The sequence below is a fragment of the Motacilla alba genome, chromosome 3 (assembly GCF_015832195.1).
Source record: "Motacilla alba alba isolate MOTALB_02 chromosome 3, Motacilla_alba_V1.0_pri, whole genome shotgun sequence".
In the NCBI taxonomy this organism is placed as follows: Eukaryota; Metazoa; Chordata; class Aves; order Passeriformes; family Motacillidae; genus Motacilla; species Motacilla alba.
The window spans coordinates 92958614-92984740 of record NC_052018.1 but is presented as its reverse complement, the minus strand read 5'-3'; the positions used below and the strand labels follow the sequence as shown (position 1 = coordinate 92984740).

The window sequence follows — 26127 nt, the reverse complement described above, 5'->3', positions numbered from 1 at the left end:
ATGTCAAGGCACTTGTAATTGAGAATTATTACACCATGACGGTAAACCTACTCCCATATTCATCTCTGTCCTTTTTCCAGAGAAAGTGACAAGGAAGCCCTCAAGAGATTGCCAGTTGTGTGTATTCTGCCAAGCATATTTTTATGTATTCTCTCAGTCACAATCAGCAAAATCCATCATCTGATACCACACATTTTCAGAAAGTACAAGCAACACTCCTCTGGCAATTTATTTGGACTAAGAGGCAAAATCATATGCTATTTTGGATAGCTTCCTCCTTAACCTGCACAAAACATTTCAGATATCAGACAGCAGCATAAAGAGCAAGGATGCCATTCATTAAACAAGACTACAGAGGCAGGTCTGTGAATTAGGCAAAATCCACCCAAGACAGCAGCAGTGCTGTACAGCAATGTGCAGCTGCATCTAAAGGGCATCCTCTGCTCAGCAACCCAAGTTTTCCTTTAGCACTGTCCCTTTCCCCAAAACAAAAATAATGACAACATATCACATGCCTGACCACATTTACGCAAAAATGCACAACAATATTTTGGACCAAGTACCGTACTACATTTTGGAGCATTACCTAAAGCCACACATTAATGTGGACAACTCTTCAAAGCTTTGGCAGCAGCTAGGAACTTTCTCATAACCTTACAAGTTTTATTCTGAACAGAATAAAACAGAACATATGAGAACAAAATCCCATTCAAGAAACAACCCACACCATGTAACATCATCCCTGCTACCAGCCAGAGGGCACCTGCACCTTGTTTTTGCCACCAGACACATTTTCACAAGCCATAGTCTTGGCAGGATGAGTCATTCTTCCGGTGTCGTGGTGAAGCAGCTGCTTTTGTAGGTGATGGAGAAGCTGCACCAGGTAATTCAGGCCCACCTTCAGCAAGGACTGGTGCCGAGGCCAGGAGAGGCACTTTCTTTCTTCCTAGGAAACCAGCTCCTTCAAATCCCATTTTCTTTTTGCTTTCTGCTTTGGTTTCATTCTCTTCTTCTGGTCCTCTTCTTTTGAGATCCAGGGAATTCTCTGGCAGGCGGTGAACCTCTGTACTGCAACACCCACCTGCATCTGTCACGCCTGTGCCTCGCACTTCAAGTGCTGTTGATTGGACTGCCTTCCTCTCAGCTGCACTGCCCTCAGCTGTTGCCTTCCTGGCCTCTGTCTGGCCTGAATTCCCGTTTGCAGCAGCTGCCTTTTCTGTTGGGCTTTTGCTGGATAAGTTAAAAGCCTGGAAGTCCCGGTAACTGTGAAAGCTCTCTGTCCGCCTTGCTCTTGCCAAGAGGGGGCTTTCTCTGTATGGCCGCACAGAGCCATACGTGGCAGTTTCGTGGATTGTTTCATGGTGCTGTAATTGGAGGCTTCAGAAAATACAAGAAGAGCAGATGTTAGGCTGAGAATAGCAGCCAGTTCTTCTGCACACCATTGCTCCCACCTACCACTGCAATTGCCACTACAATAGCAATACGCTCATTACAGTCACCACACAAAGGCTTCTAGATCAGATTCTCAGAGGATACTTCAGTCTGCACACATACAAACCAGTAGAAATCAAGGAGCATGTGTGTGTAGTTTAAGCCACTTAGGGCAGGAATTCAGAGGCTTAGCTACAGCCTTCAATTCACCAAACCTGTTTGCCTACCTGAAAAGCAAAACCTTCAGTGTCTGCAGCCAGTACCACCCTTGGTGACTTACCTGGAATTAGATTCCCGAAGCCGGTTTGGCTGAACAACTGAGGTGGCAGGACTGATGTTGGGTGTGGCACAGCGAGATGTACTCAGGTCACACTGGTCAAGCAGCTTGAGCAGCTCTTCCTCTGTGGGGCCACCAACATCTGCAAGAGAGAGAGTTCTCAGAGGCCAAGTCCATTTACTGCAGTCAGGCACATCTGAGGACACAAAAAAGAATTACACCACAGTCCTGGCATAACACAACTTACCTTTGTCTTCACTCTTATTAACCATATCCATAGCTGTGGTCAGGTCCCACATCTGGATGCTGCCATTGGAATGTCCAGTGAAGAGGTAGCGGCGTGGCCGGGAGCCCATCCTGCTGGATCCTTCACATTCTCGCACAGTAAATGACGAGATGGTAGTGCAGTCAACTGCCTGGATCTCACAGATCCTACAGGAAGAGAAATCCCAAATTACCTGAACAATTGCACCTGGCATAGTTTGGCCACTGAAGTCAGTACTGGTTCATTCATTTTCTGAGAAGGCACCAAACTTGCCATCAGAAAAAGACCTTTTCTCCAGATGAAATTCCTTCCCCTGCATGACTGGCACACTGCTCAGCTGCAGACAATCCCTTCCCACCCTCAGTCCATCTGCACTCTTACTGCTTGCTTATTAGGCAGCCCCCACATGTTCTATGTTAATTTGCTATTTGCAGTAATAAGAAAGCTAAGGTTCTCACAACAATGACAGAAACCAGCCCCTTCATATGTTAGACACTCTAGGACACTAACCTGCAGAAACAGCCCATTTAACCACAAAAGTTATACAAAAAAGGGATACAAAAAAATCCAAAGATGATATATCTATAATGTAGATGGCATTTATAAAGATAACTTTTGTCATATCACAACAGCAATTTCACTTGTCATGGCAGACCTCCATTGCTTTTTCCCCTTTATTTTAGAAGCTTATGAGGAGTGATGAGAAGAAAAGGACTCCCAAAACTAAGCTGTTCATGCTCTGGGTAGTTTGTTTTACTGACCCTTTGTAGTGAACTTTTCACCCAAGCAGTGCCAAAATAAGTCATAGTGTTGAGGCATTAATGTTTTCATCCATTAATGTTTTCAAAGTTATTAGGCAAGAGTTGCAAAAATGAAGCATAGAACTGAGATGCATTGTCTTTTCTGATCTCTTATCATCTTCCTAGCCTAACAGGAAGAAAAGCAGCTGTGGATTTGACAACATTTTTTTACTGTGTTGGCAGTAATGTTAGTAGAATATTATGAAGTCAAGCCTAAGAAAATAATTGAATAGATGACCTAGAAAACAGTACCTCCATTTTAAAGGTTCTAATATCTTCAAGGCCAAATGCAAAGAGAGAGAAGCCCATTTGTGAGCAGCATAATCCCTGCTACCAGCAACTTCAGCATTAGTTTTGAAATTAAATGTTAGCATGCTACCGTGGTTGAGTCACATATTCTGTAGAGGCACAGAAGTGTTTGTTTTGTGAGCTCCATCATGAAGTGAGTCTCTGATATCAGACTTCTCGAAAAGCCTTTGAGCTTACAGTAATCGTTAAGTAACAGTTCTGTTACTGGCACGCAGAGTTCAGCCAGAGCTGTCAAGCATAGTAAAAGACTTTTATGTGCAACTGCATGCACTCAGCATGGAGCAGGGAGACATCAACACCTGAACAGGCCTAGTCCTGCCTCTTTCCCACTTAAAACATGGATGTACCTTTTCCCAGTTGAAGACAGCCTTACAAACAGCTTATTTGTAATGGGAACAACTTTTTGGATAAACACTTGTTGATCATCACGTTCACCAAAGGGTCCTAGAGGAAAAAAAGGGAAGATCACTTGTTTGTTTGTTTCAATCCCCTTAACTTTTTCCCCAAAAAGTTCTGAAGACCCAGACTCATGTGAGCATGACCACTGCAATTTTAAAGTATCAGGAGCAGGGAGCCAAAGATGACCAGTAGCTAGCAAAAGCCATCCAATGGTTAGCAGTCACTACAGACCCAAATCAGTATTTTTTTGTTCTAAGGGACACACATTCTTAAGTTTGCTGTGTGTTCCTGGAGGAATTACTATGTCAGCACAAATGCTACATTAGGTCTCTATAATAACAGTAATTTGTTATTTTGCAGCTCCTACATGTCTAAAGGCTCAATCAGATCTCTTGCAACTGAGCCCAGCCTGTGTTCACAGGGCACCCTATTCATCAAAGGTTCATTTGCAAGGCTCAGACCACCAAGGAATCTAAACTACCTGTCTACCCATATTTACCAACACACGTTCCTTCAGTACCTTGCTACAGCAATGTGCTTGCACCCTTTGCCTCTGCAGTTGCAAGACTTCAGTGAACTTTGTCACCACTTCAAAGTCAGTTAAGAATTTGTTCCATGCTTTGTTTAACCCCAGCTGAACACTGAACTAGAATTTGCAGTAGACCAAATGTTTGCTATGCTCATCTGCTTAATACAGTCTCCTGTGCTTTCTCTCATTCTCTAGGTAAATCAGAATTGAAATACTACATCAGTTTGCTCAAGGAAGAGATATAGTATCTGTGTTCCAAAGACTTTGTCTCTTTTTCTGTCATTCAAAGTCTTTTAAGTGTACTCAACCTCTACAGCCTAAATAATAACTCCAAGTGAACCTTAAAGATCTTTGCCATCATTTCAAAGGGAGAGCAGTGTCTAAGAGCTTATACCCATCATCTTGCATGTTATAGGGCTGAAGGTCTGTTATACCATTATAGGACTAGTGAAGGTACAGGCACAGCACAAACCAGAGACATCCTACCAATGTCATTTCCAGAACAGTAACTGCCATGACTCTCTGCTTCCTCCAGGGATAAGATTTTGAATGATGCAAGAGGGGTTGAGCCCGGCTGAGTTGAAATCATACCCCGGAACCGAGTCACAGTCCATGTCCGGACATGGTTGTTATCAGCACAAACTAGAAAACAAAAGATGAGCATTTACAAGGGATGAAAAAGCATTTAGATAAATTTCTCTAATGATCATATATGATATATATCTATATGATAGTTTTTCAAGACTGAGCGATCAACAATTTAGTCAATGTGAGGTCACACAGCATCTCCAGACAATTTTTGAACAGTCTGCAAATTCTTGCTAATGTCGTATTTTTAAATAGTTTTGTTTCTTCACTCAGAAATTCAGAAAACTGAGATAGGTGCCATACCAAACTAAGGTCTGGTCCAGCACAAATAGCCTACAGCCCCTTTCAATCCCCTGTGTGCAGATGCTAGGACAAGATGTCATGAGAGCACCGTAGCAGCAGAACTCCCCCTCACACAACAGCCCTTTTCCGTTTAATTCATTAATTAACTCAGTTTTGTACATAGAGATGTGCCCTCTCCTGGTACTGAGGGTTTAGCAGCAACTTGCAGGGGAACAGATGACCTCTGGGCTGTTTATTTGCAGTATAATTGGATACCATGTTCCTGTTCCTTTTTTTTAAATGACGGGATAGCAGCAAAATGTAAAGCAATTCTCTGTCATGCCCTAGCTGCTGGATTCTAGATGAAATAGATTTTTACAGAGGAAGGAGTGACTGCATCTTCTCTGCAAGTAAGACACGTTCCTAAGCATAAGACCAGGACAAGCAGAATAGCACAACAGACACTGGAAGACTGCAGAGAAAAGAAACAGAGACAGCCCTTTGAAGTCACAGGAAGGCTTTTTCTAGGGCCCAGGAGGAGATGGTGCACATTTTGCTGCAGCTCAGAAAGCTCCTTAAAGGCTGTTAAAAGAAAACTAGTGCTGAAGGACCTGCACACAACAATAAAACTTGACATAGATACATTTGTTTACAAGCCCTTTTATTTCTACAAGTGGCAACCTTGGAATAGGACACAAATGAAAGAGTGAGCTGTTCTAGTATTTGGTCAAATAAAACTTGGGCCTTTCAACTGCTAAAGGCTTTGAAGGAAGTTTACTTTAAGAAAGAGGATCCAAGCAAATCTAGCCCTTCCCTTATCCCCAGATCTGTCCAGCTCATTTCTATTACATGTGGGAATGATGCAAGTTATAGAGCATAGCATACAAATACTTCATTGCTCAGGAGGAGGGGAGAACCACCAAGACACATCTGTGCACACCTTACCTGACACAAGGTGTTTCTCTGAGAGCATGATCTTCGTGACAGGGCTGCGATGAACCGTGAAGGTCTGAAAGAGCTGAGGGCCAGACCCAACTGTCTCAGGGTGCTGTACAATCACCCTCACTGCTCCAGAGCTGGTGCCATATGCAATCTCAATCCAATTGCCACTTACACCTACAACAAGCAAGTGCACAGTTGTTCCCCTAGGAATAAAAGCTAGGCTTGTTGGGGGCCAGGGAAGGAGACAGCAGAAAACAATATTTCCAAGCTTGCACAGTAAGAAAGCTATGTTTTTTAAACACTGTTTACTCATTATTTTCCCATAAATATTTTGCCACTAAAATGACCCCAGGTTTGTTTGATTCTATACTACATGCTTCAACAGTGTCTTAACAAAAGTATTTTTTCCCATTCTCTCCTCCCTCCCAAAAGAAGAAATGGATGAAGTCATATAGTCAGATATTTTGGCACTCCTCCCAGTGATATGGTCTATAGGTGCCATGTAACATTTATTTTTCTGCTTTAGTTGGAGGCAAATAGGAAAGCAAAGCAAAACAGAAAGAACTACAGTTTAAAAAGTCACTGTGGAATCCAAATTATTATGTGAAAGTAAGCACTTTCTCCTAGTCTGGGCTTTTTTGAGTTTTACTTTGCTTTGGGTTTTTGTTGTTGCTATTGTTTCTCTTTCTAATTTAAAAGATAACTGCACAATAATTGAAAAAGCATCATCAAGCTGCATATGGAAATGTTTCTTAGCATATTGGTTATAAAGTCAGAATCAACAGCAAGGTTGCGTCTCCCCCTTACCCAGTTCAGCACAAACTATTTCAGCAAACACAATTCATAACCTAAGTGCCTCTCTGGTGGAAAAGGCTTAAAATCAACCAAGATACATTAGGCACAGGCATTAATATTTTTACAGATTACAGGTGTAAGGGAAAACAGCTATGCCTAGTGTTCAACATTCATTTGAAGATGATTAAATTAAGAAAAATTCTTTGTTTATGTCAAGGGCTACCTTGTGTGCTTTAACCCTGCTAAGCAGCAGTAGGAAAAGTCCATTTAGAAAACAGAAAAGCACATTTCTAACAGACTCTCAGTGAAGAGACAGTGGTAGAATACTGACTTGTTTTAGGTGTGAGGTAGACACTGAGAGCCGTTATAGCATCATTGGAGGGATCATGGTACAATTCTGTCACAAGAAGATCATTGTCCTTCATTCGAAGTGGGAACTTCTGCATGTCTGTGGGGAGGAAAAATACTCCCATTAGACAGAGTTGCTCTGATGCAACTTAAGTCAACTAAAGAGTGTAACAAAAAAAAACAGTAGCACCTCCTTTTTATTCCACCTTGCTCCTATTTCTTACCTATATAGTAGATAGAACCATTGTTACAGCCCAGCAGCAGGAAAGACCCAGCAGTATCATAGCTCGTGATAGGAACAACATCCTGAACCTAGCACAAATAGAAAGGAAAAAATAATCAAATCAAGACTTTAGGATATTACTTCCTCAGTTTTCAGACATTTTTGGTGTATTTTGTTGAACATCATTTGAGTTTGGTACTGGACTGAAGCCATTGTGCACACACTTGCATGTACAATGGCATTCCTGAAGTACTGCATATTCCTCTACCAAATTGGATCTGAAGTCCTGGAGCTCAGCAGACAAATGCAGGGAAATCAGCACAAGTGCCCTGGAAGATCCTGCTCTGTGTGAAGGAACAAAGCTTTGAGAGTTGCCCCTAAAGTATGTTTTCAAAAGAAGATTTTTTTTCCCCCATATACCAGTGAGTGTATTTCACCCTTTCTGTCCTCTCTCTTCTTCCATTTCTGACAAGTCCTTAAGAGATTTCTGGACCAAGGAACTAGATATGTTACCTCTCTATGCCTTCTTTTATCCCAAGTTTTGTATCCCTCTGCCAAACTATGGAAATCTCTGCCTCTAGCAGGTACATAATGAGGGGTAAAAATTCTTGTTCCATTACAGTTTCTCACTTCCGGCACACAACCACACCAAGCAAACTGGAATACAGCCCTGTCATAGTTTACTTACTGGTCTACAACTCAAGGTGAGGAATTACACGTGCCCTCGTGCCCTTTCTTTGCCCTCTAGGATTAAAAGGAGTGCTTATTCCTCCAAGTGGGACAGAGATCTCAAGCAAAGAAAAAGTTTTGTTTATCCTAGGTAAGGTGTTCTATTTCAAACAATTCTTTTTTGCTTCAGCCCTGAGGAGGAAAAAGCCAAAAGCCATTTTATCCAGAGCACTCAAACATGCACAGTGTCATGGTATTTGTCCTGTACTCTATGTTTCAGTCAGTTAACTTAATAGACCTTGAATACTAATTAATGGACATTTCAGCCTAAGTTCTCATTTCTCTCTGTCCTGCATCATCCTTCCAATTGCTACAGAGACTTGAAAAATCATTTGCAAAATACTTACAATTAATCAGCTGGATAAAAGCAAAACAAACCAACCAAAGAAACTTCCCCATATCCCAAAGAGCTCGTACTCTAAACCAGTACCCCTTCCTAACTTAAGGATTGTCTGTAAGTCCCTAAAACATTTTATCTTCTTTCCTTCTGCAGCAGAAAGAATTGCTTATTCCTAGATAGGAACACCAGAGGTGACTCAGCAGCTGCCAACTGCCAAGATGTGAACTTTCATTAGGAAACACAGCAACCCTGTACAACAGTCACTGGTAAAGTGGGACCAGTGAGAATCCTCACTTTTCTGTCCTACTCCACTACTTTATGTTATCTCTTACTCTATAGCACTTTTTAATCTGCTTCCTTTAAGCTCTCCTTTGCTAAGAATTCCATTACTAATGTATCTAGCACCCGCACCCTCCTTGTCCTCCTTTCAGAATGCAACTGAAACACTGCCAGAGGAATAAATACTAGGGACACCCCAGTAATCTGCTAAAGCCTCCAAGAAGGGAAGAAGATGCAAGAACCAATAAGATGCAGAGATCAGAATTGCATCTTCAGGGTGTAATACATCAGAGATCACCACATAAGGAAGAATAGATTTGCACAAATGAAAGTAGAACTTAGAAAGACATCAGCCTGAAAGAAGATGAAGTTGTTGCTCTGAAATGGAGCATCAGCACACTGTTCTACAAAAATCTCTCACTGAAGCAAGTATGATTGCATCCTAAGTCCAGAGCTGTGGGGAACTCATGGAAAGCAGGCAGTTTAATATCAGATATTCTCATTAGCAATTTCAAGATCAACCCTACCCCTTTACATCTTTATGGGGTTCTTCAAGAAAAGAATATGGTCTAAAGGGATATTAAGATCTACAGGAAGACAATTGTGGTTTTGTTTTTTGTTTGTTTTGTTGTTTTTTTTTTTTTACTAGCATAAGAGCCCAAGTTGCATAAAACACCTTGAAATGGTATTGTTTTGGGTTTTTTTGTTTGTTGGTTTGGTTTTATGAGGGTGGGGTTTTGTTAGTTTTGTGTTTGGTTGACCTTTTTTTTGTTTGTTTGTAAAAGGAGCTATTCTCATCCTCTTGAAAAAAAACCATCCAAAATGTTTTATAGACACACTGGTATATACGCCTCTCAAAGATTTCCTACTCTTCAATAAGAAATGCTTCACCAAAGGAATAGTCAGTCAAACTGAGGAACCATTCAGGGACATCAGGTTTTATTTCTTATGACTTGCTCCTTTAGAAAATACTGTTAAACACCACCTTGCCACATAGCATTAAGTTGTTCCTTAACAGAAGATTTTGAAAGGCATCAGTAGAACTTTAAATAATTTTTTGTTTAATTCAAGGCCATACTAACCTGTCTGTCCTTGATGCAGAAGCAGAGTTATCCCACACCTATTATCTATGTTATTTGTTACCAGTTCTGTCACTTAAGAGTCAAATCAGAACTTAGTCAGCAAACAGTGCAGCAGCCTCAGGTCAGTTCTGCCTCTTGAGATTTGCAAGACATTTTGGGGATTTTCAGTGCATCCAGGTTTTGTGCCACAAAGGTGTACATCCAGCTGCATTACAAGCTTTGTTATTTGAATGCTCGACTGTTTCTCAGACTCATACTGACATCATGGATCTCTCTATTTAATGTGCATTCTGACAACAGGAATCAGTGCAGCCAGAAGCATCCACACACAAGACAGGCATCATTAAAGTAGTCATGTATTTCTGTTGACAAGAGGTCTCCTATTGTAAAGCAGCTTTGAAGATCCCCAGATACCAGACTGCCTTCTTGTTTTCTTTCAGATGGTCTAGAAATTGCTGTCACACATTTCCCACAAATTTATTTCCTATGATTCTAATGAACTTTTTACTAAGTTAGTAATCCATAAAGAAGTTTAAATATACTGGTACTTGATATTTATTATCCCAAATCACACCACATCCTTTCATTTGAAAGCATGCTTCTAAGCAACACCAAACAAGTCAGCATTCTGCTGCTCACAGGCACAACACCCAGCTGATAAACTCCATAACACAAGTTTGAGCTGAAAACCCTATGATGAGCATTTCCCACATGCTTTTAATTTTTTTTAACTCTTTTTACTAGAAAGGCATTCCAGCTTGTAAAAAGTGATGTGGAATATTGAACAGACCTGCCAGTGCTGAGTCACAGCATTCCATACTCCGACTTTCCCTGTATGGCTTGTAGCCACCAACTGGTTGCCAATGAAGAAGAGAGCATCTACAGGCACTCCAAGACTGAACACTCCTGCAAAAAATGAAGAGGCTGTGAAGCTCATCTAAAATAAAGAGAAAAACACAGTAGCAATGGAATTTCTCCATTATTATGACATCACATTTTTTCCAGTAGCAAGGAAAAAATGCCAAAACTGGGTTTGCAGTATGCTAGATGAGGCACCATGCATGCAGCAAACTGGGTTCCAATGAATGGCAGTGTGATGTCATCTCTGCTAATACCATCATTGTTTGGAAAGGAGAAAAGAAGCAAGAGAAGCTAAAAGAGACCTTATGAAATATACTAACATTTTTCTACAGCTATCAAGTTCTCAAATGGCTTTAAAATAAATAAAAAAATTATATTACAGCAAACAGGAACTGTTGTTGTTTTGTCGGTTTTATTTAGCTGTGACTATGAAGCATCATTTAAGAAGCAGTAATTTCATGGGTTTTGCAAATTTGTGGCATACTAGTGTGCAATTACCTGTTGAAATATTACAAATTCTTGATGACCTTTTTTTTTTGTAAGTCCAGTCAAGTAAAAATATTTTGAAAATGGATTTCAGGAACTAAATATGACTACAAGGCTTTAGCCTTATTCTTTGGAAAAGACTGAGCAACTCAAATGTGACAATATTTGAATACATTCTAAAGTAGAAATACTTGAACTCAGAAAAATAAGCAGCCTGCAAAAGCCTACTTCTTTTTTTTTCATTCACAGATCTTTTATTTGGTTGCAGTCCATAAGCAGAGAGTACAGGCTAGCAGGCTCTTGAAGCTATACAGGGAAGCAGTTTCACCAATCACTACATACTATTCAAATACGGAAGATAAAACTTACCAGCAAACAAATGCTGGCCTTCCAAGTAAAGGAAATGTGTCATCAAGAACATTTCACTTAATAAAAATCAGCACAGTGCAGCGCTTGACAGGCATTGATGGCTGTGGTTGTAGTTGACCTTAATATCTGAGGCCTTACACAAAATTGATCCTTTCTTTAGAGCTTCCAAGTCTCATCATAGATCCAACATGAATAACTTTAACTGAACTGTGAAGTTGGATAGCATACCACATTTTGTACTACTTATTGTCCATGTATTTAAAAGTTACAGCATACTCAAAAAGTCTGAGGTAATTTCCAAGTTTGCCAGCTATGAAGTCCAGCAAACTGGCCCTGTAATTAACTTGGTTTGTAAATAATTCTAGGCTATATTTTTCTGCCTGGTAAGTACAAAAATACTGGGGCTACATTACAACACCAAAGTGTCAAGCTTCACTGACAAATTTCCTATTGCATCCTGCTCACTATATATATTTATAGTACTGCTCACTAATATATCTTAACTGCAGCAAATAGATGTTGTCAAAACAAGAGTATCCAATAGCTGGAAAATTCCTCAACATTGTTTAGGACAAATTCAAATGAACAGACTGTCATTCCCACACAAGTATCAGCCCTCTGTAACATCCAAGAAGGAATCTGAGGAAGTTGTTTTAATTATGGTGCTAAACCATTTTCCAGGGCAAAGTACAATCATTCAATGCAGATAAGATTCAGCAGTACAGGGCACATGAAAAAGGCAGTAATAAAAAATCCACAGAAACAACTAGAATTGATTACTCCAGAGAAGGACGAGGTTCAAGGAAATCAAGGAAGACAGCTTGAATGGTCTGGAGGAATTTGAATTGTCAGTCCTGCTTAGGCTCCACAATCTTGAGACTTGTCCACAGGGGAGACAACACTATATGTAATGACAGGCTCTTGTCCTAAGGGTCCCTCTCAGTAAAATACTGCTTACAGCAGCAAGCCAGCAGCAGTGTCTTATGTAAGTAATATCGAAAGGGAAGAAAGCGCTCAGGGAGAGCTCTATCACAGAGATGCCAGCCCACACAATTTGCTGGGGATGGTGTCGCCAGGCTCCAGCAACTGTTTGGAACAAGTAGTTTCTTTCACAAGATGACAGCAATGTACTGTATCTCTAACACAAAGCAGCACTGCAAGCATTTGTCTCTACAAGGAAACAAAACAGCTACATTCAAGTTACAACTATTAAACACAAGCATTCTTTAAAAACCAATCAACATGACCTATTATCCAAAAGAACAGCATTACATCTCAGTCTGACTGAGAATTTCATCCTGCAGGCACTTTCTGTCTGCTCCCCCTTCCTCCTGCCCCAAGTGGCAATTACTCTGTTTCACAGTGTCACTTGAATGCAGTACAGCTTGGTTAGCAAAAGTCCTTGCTTCAGTTTTGTTGCCATTTTCAGTCATAGTCTAAGCTATCAGAACTTTGATACTGGCGTATTTTAGAGTTTTTATTTGAACTAAAAGTCCACTTACGGTTTTTCGTCTCTCTTTGCACTTGATTAAAAAAAAAAAAAATCCAAGATGCTGCTTCTTTTATCTCACTGCAAATCCCAAGGTAACACAAGCAGCTAATTGAAACCAGAAAATGCAGGAGGAATGTAATGGCAGAGTGCTTAAAGTAATGCCTGTTACAGGAGTACAGCTGTCACACCAACTCTTCCCTGTCCTTAAGATTTAGTCAACAGGAGCAAAGGAGAAAAGGCTTCTCAGATCTGATAATTACCCACTGCATCTAATGGAGATAATTTCATACTCAACTCTTAGACATACCTTTTGTATTTTTTTAAATACAATGGAATCTACTTTTCCATTTTGCTGACCATGATTAAATATAAGAAGTCTAAGAGTCACAAGTAAAAGAACAGTACACAGCTCATACAAGACCTTTGCCTTTCCCCATCTTCAAATATGACTTAGTGTTTTCACACATTCATGCAGAAAAAAAAAAAGCAACATCCATTAACATAACTAGAAATTGCCTGAGAATCTGTCAAATAAGCTCTTCTTTAAAGGAACATGGGTCAAAACTTGAATTCGGTAATTTTGACTTTAATTAATGGCTACTACAATTCTCAAGGCTTCAACTCTGGAAATACATCTAATATTAAATTAGCTCAGCATTAAGTTTCAGAGAATAGTGCTCACATAACCAGACTGCTGTCATACTTTGTTAGCAGTATCCACTGCCAGAGGAAACAGACATTACTGGGATAGCAGTGGTTATTCAAACACCAGGGATTAGGCTAGAGGAAGTTCCAAATACTGTTCCCTTCAGTGCCTCCCAAATTTGCCCTATATTTGAACAGTAATGACTCAGACAAACCACCAGATACTACCAGGGAATATTTACTTTGGGAAATGTCTTCTTGCTGTATCTAAAGCTTACAATTGTCTGTGCTTCAGTGCCAAGGTCCTCTATGCTTAAAGGAATAGTGTGAGCTTTCTTCCTACCCTGACACCCAAGTTATAAACTCAAGAAATTTTCATCTTCCAGACTCCATTTATGAACCACATTTGACAGAGAACTGAAGTATTTTTGTCATCTCTATGTAAAAATGTGGCTTTAATAACACAAAGGAAAGGAAAGAGCAGAATCACTTTGTATCTGTAGGTTTCCACCTCCAAAGCTTGGTTCCTTTGTGCTACAGCCTAGATTCAAATGCAAGTCTAGGGAAAACTTAAACTCTTAATTTGAATTTATACACAAAAACCTCAAACTGAGCAGTAAGTATTGGTTACTCAGTGCTCTTTTATTCTCCATCTCTTTGGCTTTGAGACAGGATTCCTGGTGCAGAACTGAAAGAAGTTAAAACACTCTAACAGGTTGCTGCACTATAGCTTGTTTTGTCAATCTATGAAAGTGAATACTGAACACCAGGAATCATGATTACCTCAGAACAAGGTCTCAGGCTTCCTTCTAGTTAAACACACACACAAAAGGAAAAACAAAACAGGTAATGATAGTTACCAATTTCACTGCCACTACCACCATCTTGAATGCTCCACAAGATAATGCTGCTCTCTGAGGCAACTGCAACCATCTTGTCCTTGTCTCCATGAGGTCCTCCAACCACCTTGGCATTGAGAGCCACCCGCTCAATGGTCCAGTCCAGATAGGGACTGGTGAACACCTGCTGCCACCCAGATGACTCTTTGATTCTGGAAGGGCAAAGGGGAGAACAGGGAGCAGATGTCAGAGACTCAGGAACACATACCCCAGTCTAATCCTGAACCAATGTGAACAATTCAGTCTTACAGTCTAAGCCACAAACTTCAAATTCTAGTTAAGAATTGCAGTCTACAAGAGCTGCATTTTCTCCCATTTTGAAGTCTGATATTGCATATTATTTCAGTGCTTTGCAGCTGCTGGACTTTTTCTTAATATAAGCACATCTGATATGAAAGTTATAAGATGAAGCCAAAAGCTTGGGCTAACAAACACTAGATAATGAGGTTCAGTGTAAGACTTTAGAAGAAAACTCTGTTAATCTCCTTATATATCATGCAAGAAACCCAATCATGTTTTAGCATAAAACTCTCCTCTCCAGACACATTTTCTATTTATGGTGTACTGTAAGCAGATAGTACTGAATTGACTGTAAGCTTTATTTTAGAGAATAACTTCTCTGTGCATTTTTAAGACTTACATGGTGTAGGCACAATTTATCTTACTTAAATTCAGGCAATAATTTAGATACTTTGCAATGGAGCTAAAGCAGACTAGATCTCTGCAGTCAAGTTATAGAAAATTAAAAGCAAAAAGATATGCATCCTTTTTAGCATTGCTGCCATTATTTCACTTCAGTGTGGCATCCTGCCTGCCTGGAGCTGATGCACCCACCCATGCAACATGCAGAAGTTGTAGTGAATAGATTTAAGACCACAATTGCAGTAGCAAGACTTTGAATGCAACCAAGACATTCTCACAAACCTTATGATCAAATTTTAAAATACTTTTGTCATACTTCAAAATTTAAAAAAACATTATCTTTAAGATGCCCTGTACTTTGCTCTAGGAGAATGGAGAAGGGAAAATTCCACCATTGTTTTTTCTAGAGCTCCTTCAAGTTTTGAAAGAAAAAAAGAATACAAGACTGCTACCTTGAGTCTCTGTGAAGAAAAGCAGCACTTTAAACTGGCATGTTGGCCTGTACCCTCTCTCACCAGCCATTCAAATCTGACATGGTTGATGAAAAGCATCACTAATGACATAATTTCAATGGCAAAAAGTCTTGTTAAGTAGTTTACCAAGCAGGAAAGAGGCAGAATCTTTCAAAAGTGAGCTAGCAACCAAGAAAAACACTCAGAGATAAAATCCTAAAAAAGGGACAATTAGCACAAAACCAATTGCCAATCATTGCCTCTTTCTCTGTCAGACAAAAACATTAAGCAGAGCAGGGGAATCCACATTTAATACAAATTAAAGCCAAAAAATTGCAGTGGTGAATGTAAGTTAGATGTGATTAAAGTTACAAAGTTTAAGCAACTGAGTTAGTATTCTAGAGAGTGAATAAGGCAGCAAAGTATGGCTTCAGCTTGGCAGTAAGCGGAAAGAAGCTGTTCACATTACATTCTTCTCCTTTTTTCTGAACCACAGTATGACAGCCTTGTGAGATTGGTCTGGGCAACAGCTCTTGTTAAAACATTACTTTCCATCCAAAAGACAGTCGCTAATTCAATCAAGACTATGACATGTGAACTAAAGACAGCTTCTGTAATGTGGAGGTGTTGCTTATCTTCACCTGATCTTTAAAAATAGCCAGTTTGTTTTCAAGACATTGAAGACATTTTTCAGCCATCCAAGTGAAGTAGCAAGTGTTTAATAGATCTGCTCAGCTAAAAAAACCTGAAGACAAAGTAGCAAAATTATGTAGCAAAAATTCATTAACTGTTTCAGCTTCCTTGACAGTGTAACATCACATTTCCAAACTCACAGCAGGAAAACTTTAAAAATTAATTTTCCATTGAAAAGCCTGCTTTGAAACAGTTGTATTAGAGTCAATTAGCAGCTTTTCCAACAGTATCAATAACTGACATCAAAGCAAAATTTGAGTTCCTATCAAGCTTTTTATTTTCACCAAAAAAAAAAGCAGCAACTCATATTCATAGAATGAGACTGAATGCATTTATCTTCTGCTATTTCAGAGTAAACATTTTGCTTTGCTCTTAGCCAATACTAATGATTTTTTTTAGCTTCCTGTAAACCAACAAGCAACTCTATTCCTACCTGTAGCAAACAGCAAAATGGGCATAAGCAGCTACTATCCAATTGTGGTGGCCAGCTACTATTAGGACTTTGCGTGGGTCCACAGGAAATCCTAAAAACAACAAAGCAGAAGTTAGGCAAGTGACGAGTATTAGATGAGCAGAGACACCTATACCAGGATAGAGCTCTCTGCTAGGATGTGCAACAGAAACTTTGATAACTAAGTTCTCAAGAATCATTTTCAGCCAGATTCTAGTTTGCAGTATTGCTCCTCACAGCCTTGGTATGCTACAGAACTAATGCTTGAAGAATGCACCTTTTACCTCCTTTTACCCAGGACTGCCTGCTTCCAAACCTCTAGCAGCTCACTAAGAACCAGCAATTCATATCCTTCTTTTATATTACATAGATTTGCTTTTAACATAGTCTTGATTTCCTAACACTGATACAATTTACAGGATTATGGCAGAAATACAACACTTCTAACAGCATCATTTTGCTTGCAAAGTCAAAAGCTGGAAAATTACAGAATTCAGGTTTATCTCACAATTTTTCTGTGCAGACTACCTTTACTCTAAAAACTTGACTCTTTCAGGGCAAGTGAGGCACCAAGAATAAGAAAGAGGTAGAAGAGCAGGAATTAAACCCTGAAAAAAGACTAAAGATACAGTGGCCACTCTGGTTTTTATTATGGTTTTAGTACAGTATAAGGCATTTGTCTAAGGGGCCATTCTAAGACTGCATGAAGAACTTTGATTTGCCTTTCTCTCAAGCTTCGCACCTGGACTGTGAAGCAGTGAGCCTTCAATACTGTATAGGGAGTAGTCTTTAACTAAGTATTCAGCAATTTTAAGCAGGCAAATACAGAATAGCATATTTAAACCAGATACAGCCACACAGTTCTTATTTCCCAGAGACAAGCATCTTTGCAATTTGCTTTGGTTTTAAAACTGACACTCCTCACCTAGTCTGACTGTACCTTCCCCCGTACCAGCAAGTGTAGGCTGGACACCACCTCCATGCATCTCACTCTCATTCTGACCCATTCTGATGTCAGCCGGTGGCCCAGTAGTATTATTTATCTTACGGCTGGGAATGCCTATTAAAAAAAAAAAAAAGTTTTGTGTCCCACCTAAAACTTCAGCAACATAACAGATATTAGTTCACTTTAGAAATACAGGATTAACACTTGTGCATTTTGGTGAAAATTTAATTTATCTGCTACAAGAAACAGGCAATACTGTAACTCTGAAACAGGAAATGCTTTTGCTCTTTATGTTGACATTCACCATCTAAGGAATTATCTTCAGGAAACTTGTCAATAATTGGCAAGATATCCTTTAGACTTCAGGTTAATACATGAAATGTGTTCATCTCTACAGAGAATTAAAAAAGTCTAACAGGTACTCATGTTGGTAAAGGAAAGCTCATTAGTGGTGATTTGTCACTAGGCAATAGGACACCCAAGGTAACTCTATGTTCAGGAAGAAGAAAGCACCTCATGCTGATAACATTAAACTGAAAGGCTCCTGAAGAACCTCTGCTCTAGTCTACAACCAAACACAGCCTGCTTAGTACTAACATGCCACACCCCCTGCCCAGTGTTCTAAACGTGCTTTTTGTTACAGCACAGAGATCAAAGTCCTAGGTTTAAATCACAAGTGACAGCAAGCTACATCAGACAATGAATACAAGAATACCTGGAGGAGGTAGGTAGCCATGAAAAAGGACACTGCCACAAGATGAGCGTTCCAGTTCTTCACATAGTAGCAATCTTCTCACTAAGGAGGAAACCCAGATATGAGGCCAGCTTTCACTTCCTTGAAAACATTACATTATCTCAAATATCCTTCTGTTTTTAAAAATTTTTACTTTGAAAATCTTCAGGGTCACAACTGCCCAGGATTTGTCAGTAGACCATTACCACAAAAATTATTATAAGATAAGCTCACATTAAGAAAAAAAAAGTTACCTAAAGGAGTGATTCCATAGAATTCAGCTTCGTGCCTGAGAACATTAATACTCACTCCCCTACAGAAATAGGAAAAAAACCAAAAACCGACAAGTACAAAGTGAGCCAATACTTTGAATATAGATGCTTGCATACAACTGCATATTACAAATCTAAATATCAAGCTACCTAACAGTTTATAGAATTACCACAAAGTGCAATCAACATGTTGATGTTTAAGATTTTAAAGTGATCTTAATTTGACTCAATTTTCATTAAAATAAAGATACAGAAACAATAAAGAAATACACTGCAAGAAGTGGTCTACGTTACAAGTATCTACTAACAAAACAGAATATCACCATTTCTGCTTCCACCATGGCATATACACACTCTAGGTCTGGCCCAACATCTTTGAGGGAGCTGAACCACATACCAGGCACCCAACTAGATGAGTAAGATGAAATATTCTTCACTTGAACACACACTTTGGATTGAAATTAACTTCTTACCGTAAGTCTAACTCCTTTGTGCGAAGAAAATTTAAAATGGGTGCAAATGCTGCTGGATCTCGATCAATAAATATCTGCAAAGAAAAATTTCTGTCCTTGAGTACTGTTATGGAGCAACCATCAACTAAAGTGCTATTTTATGCTAAATGTGGGAAAGAGGAGTTGAAGATGAGGAAGTAAGCAGACAAAACTTAAAGTTTTTGAGCCTCTTATTTGTTCTCATTATTCTACTGCCCACTAACTAAACATTCCTATAGGACATATATACAAACACTGTTGCAAATAGATGGCACTTAATAAAGCTGTTCTTTAGGTTCTAGTCTCCACAAAGGACAATGGATGCTTTCACTTTCTAGCATGTGTTCAATATGCAGTAACTGTAATAAGATCTCAAGAAAGGTTTTGACTTTTTTAAATTCAATTACCATCAAAACTACCTCTACACTTTTAGCAAAGTACTTGTGTGCCTTACTATTGCTCAACAAGATCACTGTAACTATAGTTTCCTGTTTAAGAATATCATACCCGCAGACTAAAATGGCCATGGCTACATGTTGTTACCAAAAAAAAAAAAAAAAGTGCTACATTTCCATGTTGCATTACTCAACTACACATGTGATGCCTGTCTAATGAAAATCACACCTCGCTGCAATACGGCAATTAGCATTTGCTCTGTTTAAGAAAAGTAGAGTTGCTGTTTCTGCATTACCTGTATAATGCATAATTATCATAGAAGTATGAACATTATTCTGTTTCCCTTAGCTTGAAACAAAAATGAGAAGCAAGAAAGCCAGAGGTGCCACTCATTTTCAATGGAAGTTTAGCCTGACTCAGGCAGTGTAATGCAATTAGCACCCACTGTGAATGCTTTAGGAGAGACCCTAACCAACAGCGTAACATTGAATTAATGAGTTACAGCATGTTCATTACTCACGGCACCAGTTTCATCCTTTAGTGTTGAAATCCTTCCGCTCAGCAAACTGAAAAACAGGAAATATTCATTAGATGTCCCCCAGAAATGTACTGACACAAACACAGGGTAGGAACACTCCGGGTCAGTTAGCTCTCCTTCGTTACTTTTTGGTAACACATCTTATCAGAGCAAACAAAACAGACAGAATGCTGGAGGAGTGAAATATCTCTCCTGGACAAAGTAGAAGTGGGTGCACACCTAAAGAAAGTCTCAGAGCTGCATCATAAGGACCTTCAGACTTCCAAAGAAAATAGACAAGGCCTAGCCTGAAAGGATGAAAAAGTTTTCCCAGGCACTTAGAGGCTGTGTAGTTTGTTAAAATCTAGTTAAATTGGTAAAAGCTGCTGAAGCAAAAATGATGAGTAAACAACCCAGTCTGTAAGGATTTACTGGACAAAAGTAGCATGAGCTCATTTTTACACAATTCTGCTTCAAAGTTCTTCTCCCATCAGATCAAAGTACTTTTTCTCCAGACCCATATAAAACACAATGTCAAAATCTCATTTTACAGATAAGATAGACACTAACACCAACACCTTTCATTTGATTCTGGATGACAATTATCTGAGATTTTTCAGTATTGGATAACTTTCAGAACAACCTCTTTAGCATATTTTGTGTCAAGAGACTAGGGAGTAGCATGAGACTTCCTCCTTGTGCCCTTCCTTGCACGCCTCAAAGAAGGTGACATTTCCCTGGCATTTCATTTATCTGAACATTTCAGTAAAATAGGAACAGGAAATGCTACATATGTCAGCTGCTAGGCTTTTATTGGGAAAGATGTCTAGAATATAAAAATTAAATGTAAGGAAGAAAAATTGCCAGCATTTAGGTCTTCCTCTGTGGGTTTAGGATTAACTGGGGTGATAGAGGTACAGCAGCTGCAGAAGAAAATACAAACCTGCAGAACTAGTAATGGCACTGACCTAAATAGAGGATGTTCAATAATTCAACAGCTTCTGTATCATAAGTTAAAACTCTCAAAACTTTGAGATAACTCAGAGTAGAGCAATAACTCAAAAAAAACCCCAGACCAAACAAAACCAAAAATGTTAAAGGCACTGCTAATGCATATGGACAGTAAGATCACAAGTGGTAACAGAGTCACAGCCAGTGGTATGTCCCTTTCCTGCAGAACTGGAGGTTATTTCCACAATATTCATTCTAAAAAGTGACAGTTCCTCAGCATGTATAAGCTGCCATGGCTACAGTCAAGCAAGAAGATGCCTCTTGGGTAACAGCTTTCTTCAAATGAATCTGTCCCATTGCTTGAGATGGGGGAAAAGCACTAATACTATTTACAACATAAATTAAGAACTGAGAACATTTTTTTTAATGACTGTTAATTTGTGTTTGTTGAATGTGATGATATATTACAAATACCTGGAAAAAAATGAGTCTGGAATCCACATCAGTGTTTGTCTTGATGTGCTGAACCTATGAAAACAAAGTTACAAGTTCAGAATCAAATGTAAAATTGGAAGCAAGACTGCTTTATCTAAAATTCCTTGATTTGTCCTACAAAGCTAATATCAAGCAGGTTTGGGAAGTTTGAGATGTTTAAAATACCTGCAACAAGTCAGAAGTCACAGATTCTTTGCACAGATTGTCCTTAAGCATGAAGCAGGACCGTCTGGAGACCACAAAAGTAACATTCTTTATATGTTTGTAACACACTGTCCCAAACATCCCGTATTTCCTGGTTCTCACACTTCAACATTAATGCTTGCAAAAAACCACCCACAAAACCCAAACACTGCTCCACACACAAAACCCTAACAGTAAAATATACATTTATAATCAGTGTGCTGTATGTATCAATAACTGCACACTACTCTGCTGCTCTTACTTAGGAATGAAAGGGTTCTACATTATGCACTGCAAAAGACTACAGTGAGCTTCAAGTTAATATTTTATAGGAACAAAAATTATTTGCCATTTTGGTATTTGGGCCTCTCTTGGGGAGGAAGGAGGGAGGGGTAATAACAATAACAGTTAAAAGAAAAAAAAATTTACTCTGAATCATATTGTGAAATAATACAAATTATAATATCACTTATGTTGACAGACAATACTTTACATAATAAATAACTATGGATTATTTTATACTACTTCTGGTTTTGATTTAATATGAAGGAAGACAACTGAACTGGCAGCTTGGACAATGAGCTCATGCTCTGCATCACTCTCAGGCTGTACATATCCTCTTACCAGTGCCATGACTAAGAAATCTCTGGTGACCTCTTCATTAATGGAAAACAAAAAGGATATGCAAAAGTAAAATTCCATTGCAACTTGCCATCTAGTACAGGATTACAAAATACAAAATACTTAGTCATAATTCATATAATTTTCACTGCTAGTATTTTCCAGGTTTGAAGGGGGAGGAAAAGTAAACAAACCCCATTACTTTATGCCCCCTAAGAGGCAGAGACACAGAGGCTATGTAGAATTATATAAAACATGGATTCTGCATCTGCTCACTGCAAACATAACAATGGCAAATCTGTTCTCAACAGGAAACCTACGGTGTCAGTGTTCTAAGCACAAGCATGCACAAAGCCTTCTCTGAAAAAAAATTAAAAACTCTTCTCTTATATACTTCTAAGTAGTTTTGCTCATTTTTTCTTATCAGTAATACAGGTCACTACCTCTGTTTAAGAGTATGGGACGACACACTTAACTATATTATAGCATGTGAAAACAATGAATTACATTAATTTTATCCAGAATTAATCCAGACTGCTTGTTACTATAGGGATTGATGCAGCATCACTGTCATACTCTTTCAATTCTATCAGCATATTCAGACAGCCCCAGGATTTCCTGTCTGTAATTTAGCACTATGGTACCAGTTTAGTAAGCAATAGCTCATACTAACATATACTTTAGAGATTTTAATACACAGGCATTAATCTATGTAAACAACCAGACAGAGTCCTCCTTTCCAGGATGCAGAAAGCTCAGCCAGCAACATTTACATGCATCGGTGTATCTGCAGCTCCATGCAGCGGTCAGACAGGCCTCATATAAGGAAAACTAGGCAAACCCAGGGCAAAATCCTCAAAAGGCCCTTAAGCATATGCCAGCTTAAAGTCATTTGAAAGAAAATATAGGCAACTGAAGGAGTGAAAGCTGCAGAACAACCATTTTTAAAGTCTACTTTCCTTGCAGAGTTACATTATAACCAGAGGGAGATACAGAGTCAAAAGAATTCACCCAATTTGATACAGTAATTTCTGTGAACATTAACTTGCAAGAGACTTCTGTTCACAGTAAAGGAATTCATTGAAGTTGTGACCAAGAAGTGACAGAGCCATCACACACAACAGAGAAGTCCTGACCATCCCAGGGAGCAGTGGGGACCTTGTGTCTGAGCATGGAAAAGCTGGGGTCTCTGTAGTAGGTGCTCCACAGTATAACTTGTGTCAGAAATACAGGGGAGTGCTTATTTCCTCTTCTCATACAATTCTACAAACAATACTGAGTTTCAGGTTTCTAGTGAGAGTAATGAGAATTACTGAAGAGGAGGAAACGTGTACTCTCGCCCACTTGCTGTGCACATTATCCACTTCACTATCAGCCAAGAGTCACCTGCCTTTGCAAACTAAAAAACATAGCTCAGCTGTAGTTTTCAAAGGACAGGGGCACTACAAGGAAAGCTGAGCTTGCAAAAGACCAAAACTTCTCACACAGAGGTACTACAGTGCAGAGTCTCTCCATTAAAGGGGAAATATCCATGCACATATTTCCTATTGCTTGCATCCAAATGTTGACTAATTTGCCTCATTCTTCCCACTTCTCTGTGTAGGCAAGCCCTCTGAGGGTGTGTATTTCTTCCCTGATTAGTGCCCTTTCCAAAATTCTCTTCTCTACAGAGGCATATAATAAGGAAAGCAGCTTTAAGATTACACAGGTAATAAAATCCTAAAAGTTAAACTGGTCTGTAATTTCAGATACAGAGTTCACTGAAGAACCTTATGCAGCATAACATGAAATCATCTGGTCCAAGCCTACATCAAAGTTATCCTGCAAGCATCATTACAGTGAGTTTTGCCTGTGCAAGTTACAAGCAGTTTCTCTGGGTTGAGCCAGGCTCTTAATGTCTTACTAAAGCGAAGGAATTCTGCATCGATTTCTATAGCACACTGGTTTAAGAAAGGCTGCAGCACACAATTTAGTTATCAGATCAAGTCCATGCTCTGAGTAATGCAAGAAAATTCTTAAAATAGTAGTTCCTACTACTTATAGCTGTCTCCACGTTGTGCACGTCACTTGGGAAAATACATTACTTCAGTTTCCACGAGCTACAGTAATCTGAATAATTTCATGCCTGAGCATTTTGACAGGAATGTTTGCACTGTTTATCACGCAGATTCTGACCACAGCTGTCCCACAATTCTCTGCCTCAGCCTGCCAAAACGTCTACATCTGCCAGCTTCCACACTTCCAGCGTACATTTGAAAACAATACAGCTCTTTATTCTCGTCGATACCAGCGGTATCACATCAGCGATTTTAATATCTTACTCTCTGAGGCGGCTACACAGAGTGTTCACTAGAAGCCTACGGATGTGACGGCAAAGCAAAGCTTCTATTTCTGAAGAAGCAGGATTCCCAGAGTCTCTAAGGTGTATGTAGAGCAGGCTGCCCTGGCATCGGGGGCAGACACCATGCGGAGCTGCCAAGACGCCCCGTGTCAGCCTCCGGGTACCCCCGGCCCCCGCAGAGTGCCGGCTGAAGGCTCATTCCGGCTGTCCCGGCGGCAGCACCAGCGCGCAGAGCCCCGCGGGGCGGTCCCAGGCACGAACTCCGGCCACGGCCGGACGGGCCCGGCAGGGCCACTGGGCGCTGCCCCTCGCTCGCCGCTCGCCACCGCCGGCCCCGGGCCCGCCCGCTCACCTGGTGCCGCCCACGTTGAGCTGGATGATCTCCCCGCTCCCGGCGCCGGCGAAGCCGCCGCCGTTCCCCGCCATCTTCCCCGCCGCCTGCTCCAGCCGGCGCCCGCCGCCGCCTCCCGCCGGGACCTCGCGGTCGAGGGAAGCAGCAGCGGAGCCGGGCGAAGGCGGCGGGGAAGGAGGCGGCGGGGGATCGCCCGGCGGCGGCCGGGGCAGGGTCGGCGGCCGGCCGGGCTGCGGCCCCACGGGCTCCCAGCGCTCAGGCCCGGCCAGGGGCGGAACAGGCCATGGCAGCACCGGCAGGAGCAGCGGGGCGGGTGCAGGAGGCGGGGCCGGCCCGGCTGCGGCGGGAGGAGCCGGCAGCGCCCCGCGGGCAGAGACGCGCCCGGAAAGGGCCGGCGGGAGCCCCCCCGCCCCGGGAACGGCGTCACGCCCGGGGCACGGGAGCCGCGGCACCGGGGTTGTCGTCTGGTGCGGTTTTTAAGGAACGGGGAGCCGCCAGCGACCCCGACCGAAAATAAAGAGAAGGGCAACGGAGCTGGTGAAGGATCTGGGAGCGCAAGTCCTGTGAGGAGCAGCTGAGGGGGAGGCGCGGGGGGGATTTAGCCTGGAGTAAAGGACGCTCAGGGGTGACCTTATGGTTCTGTGCAAGTCCCTGAAAGGAGGGTGTAGCCAGGTGGAGGTCAGTCTCTCAGCGAGTGACAGGACAAGAGGCCACAGCCTCAGGCTGCAGAAGGGGAGGTTGAGGTTGGACCTTAGGATGAAGTCCATCACAGAAAGGGTGATCAGACATTGGAATGGGCTGTTCAGGGAGGTGGGGGAGTCATCATCCCCGAAGGTGTTTAAGGAAAGACTGGATATGGCACTTGCCTTGCTTTAGTTGACGGGGTGGTGCTCAGTCATGAGTCGGACTTGAGAGATCTTTTCCAGCCCAATTCTATGACAGCCGTGACTAGAGTGAGGTCTTAGTCGGCCTTGCATCCTCCCACCCACAGCCACCCCCGGCTTAGGAGCTCAGGTCCCTGGTAAATGTCAATTCTGCATGAGAGAGGCATGGAAAAAGAAAGTTCCTTGAAAACTCAGTGAGAAGGCAGTGAGCAGTGCTGTGGAGTTTAAAGCCTAGGTTGCAGCCTGCAATCATAAATCAAATTCACCAATTAAAGGACAAAAATATTAGACATGACATATCCAAGCCCACAATGCAGGCTTTTCAGGAAAAAAAAAT

The 26127-nt window shown here is 40.8% G+C and overlaps 1 protein-coding gene across 2 annotated transcripts; it reads right to left on the bottom strand.

Moving 5' to 3' along the window:
• Positions 1 to 193: 193 nt before the first annotated feature.
• KCTD3 (potassium channel tetramerization domain containing 3) lies at positions 194 to 25309 on the bottom strand. 2 transcript variants are annotated; one of them, XM_038134133.1, is made up of 18 exons: positions 24907 to 25309; positions 21389 to 21442; positions 19967 to 20012; positions 19033 to 19106; positions 18542 to 18600; positions 18270 to 18350; positions 17561 to 17668; positions 16591 to 16681; positions 14332 to 14522; positions 10409 to 10524; positions 7190 to 7277; positions 6949 to 7065; positions 5826 to 5996; positions 4497 to 4652; positions 3430 to 3526; positions 1956 to 2140; positions 1712 to 1850; positions 194 to 1377 (listed from the first exon to the last, which is right to left on the bottom strand). In XM_038134133.1, the coding sequence occupies exons 1-18, from the start codon at positions 24978 to 24980 to the stop codon at positions 795 to 797; spliced, it is 2430 nt and encodes an 809-aa protein (XP_037990061.1). In that variant the 5' UTR covers positions 24981 to 25309; the 3' UTR covers positions 194 to 794. The 2 variants fall into 2 exon arrangements, with proteins under 2 accessions (XP_037990061.1, XP_037990060.1); XM_038134132.1 differs by having other exon boundaries at positions 17534 to 17668; positions 24907 to 25210.
• Between the last annotated feature and the right edge of the window lie 818 nt (positions 25310 to 26127).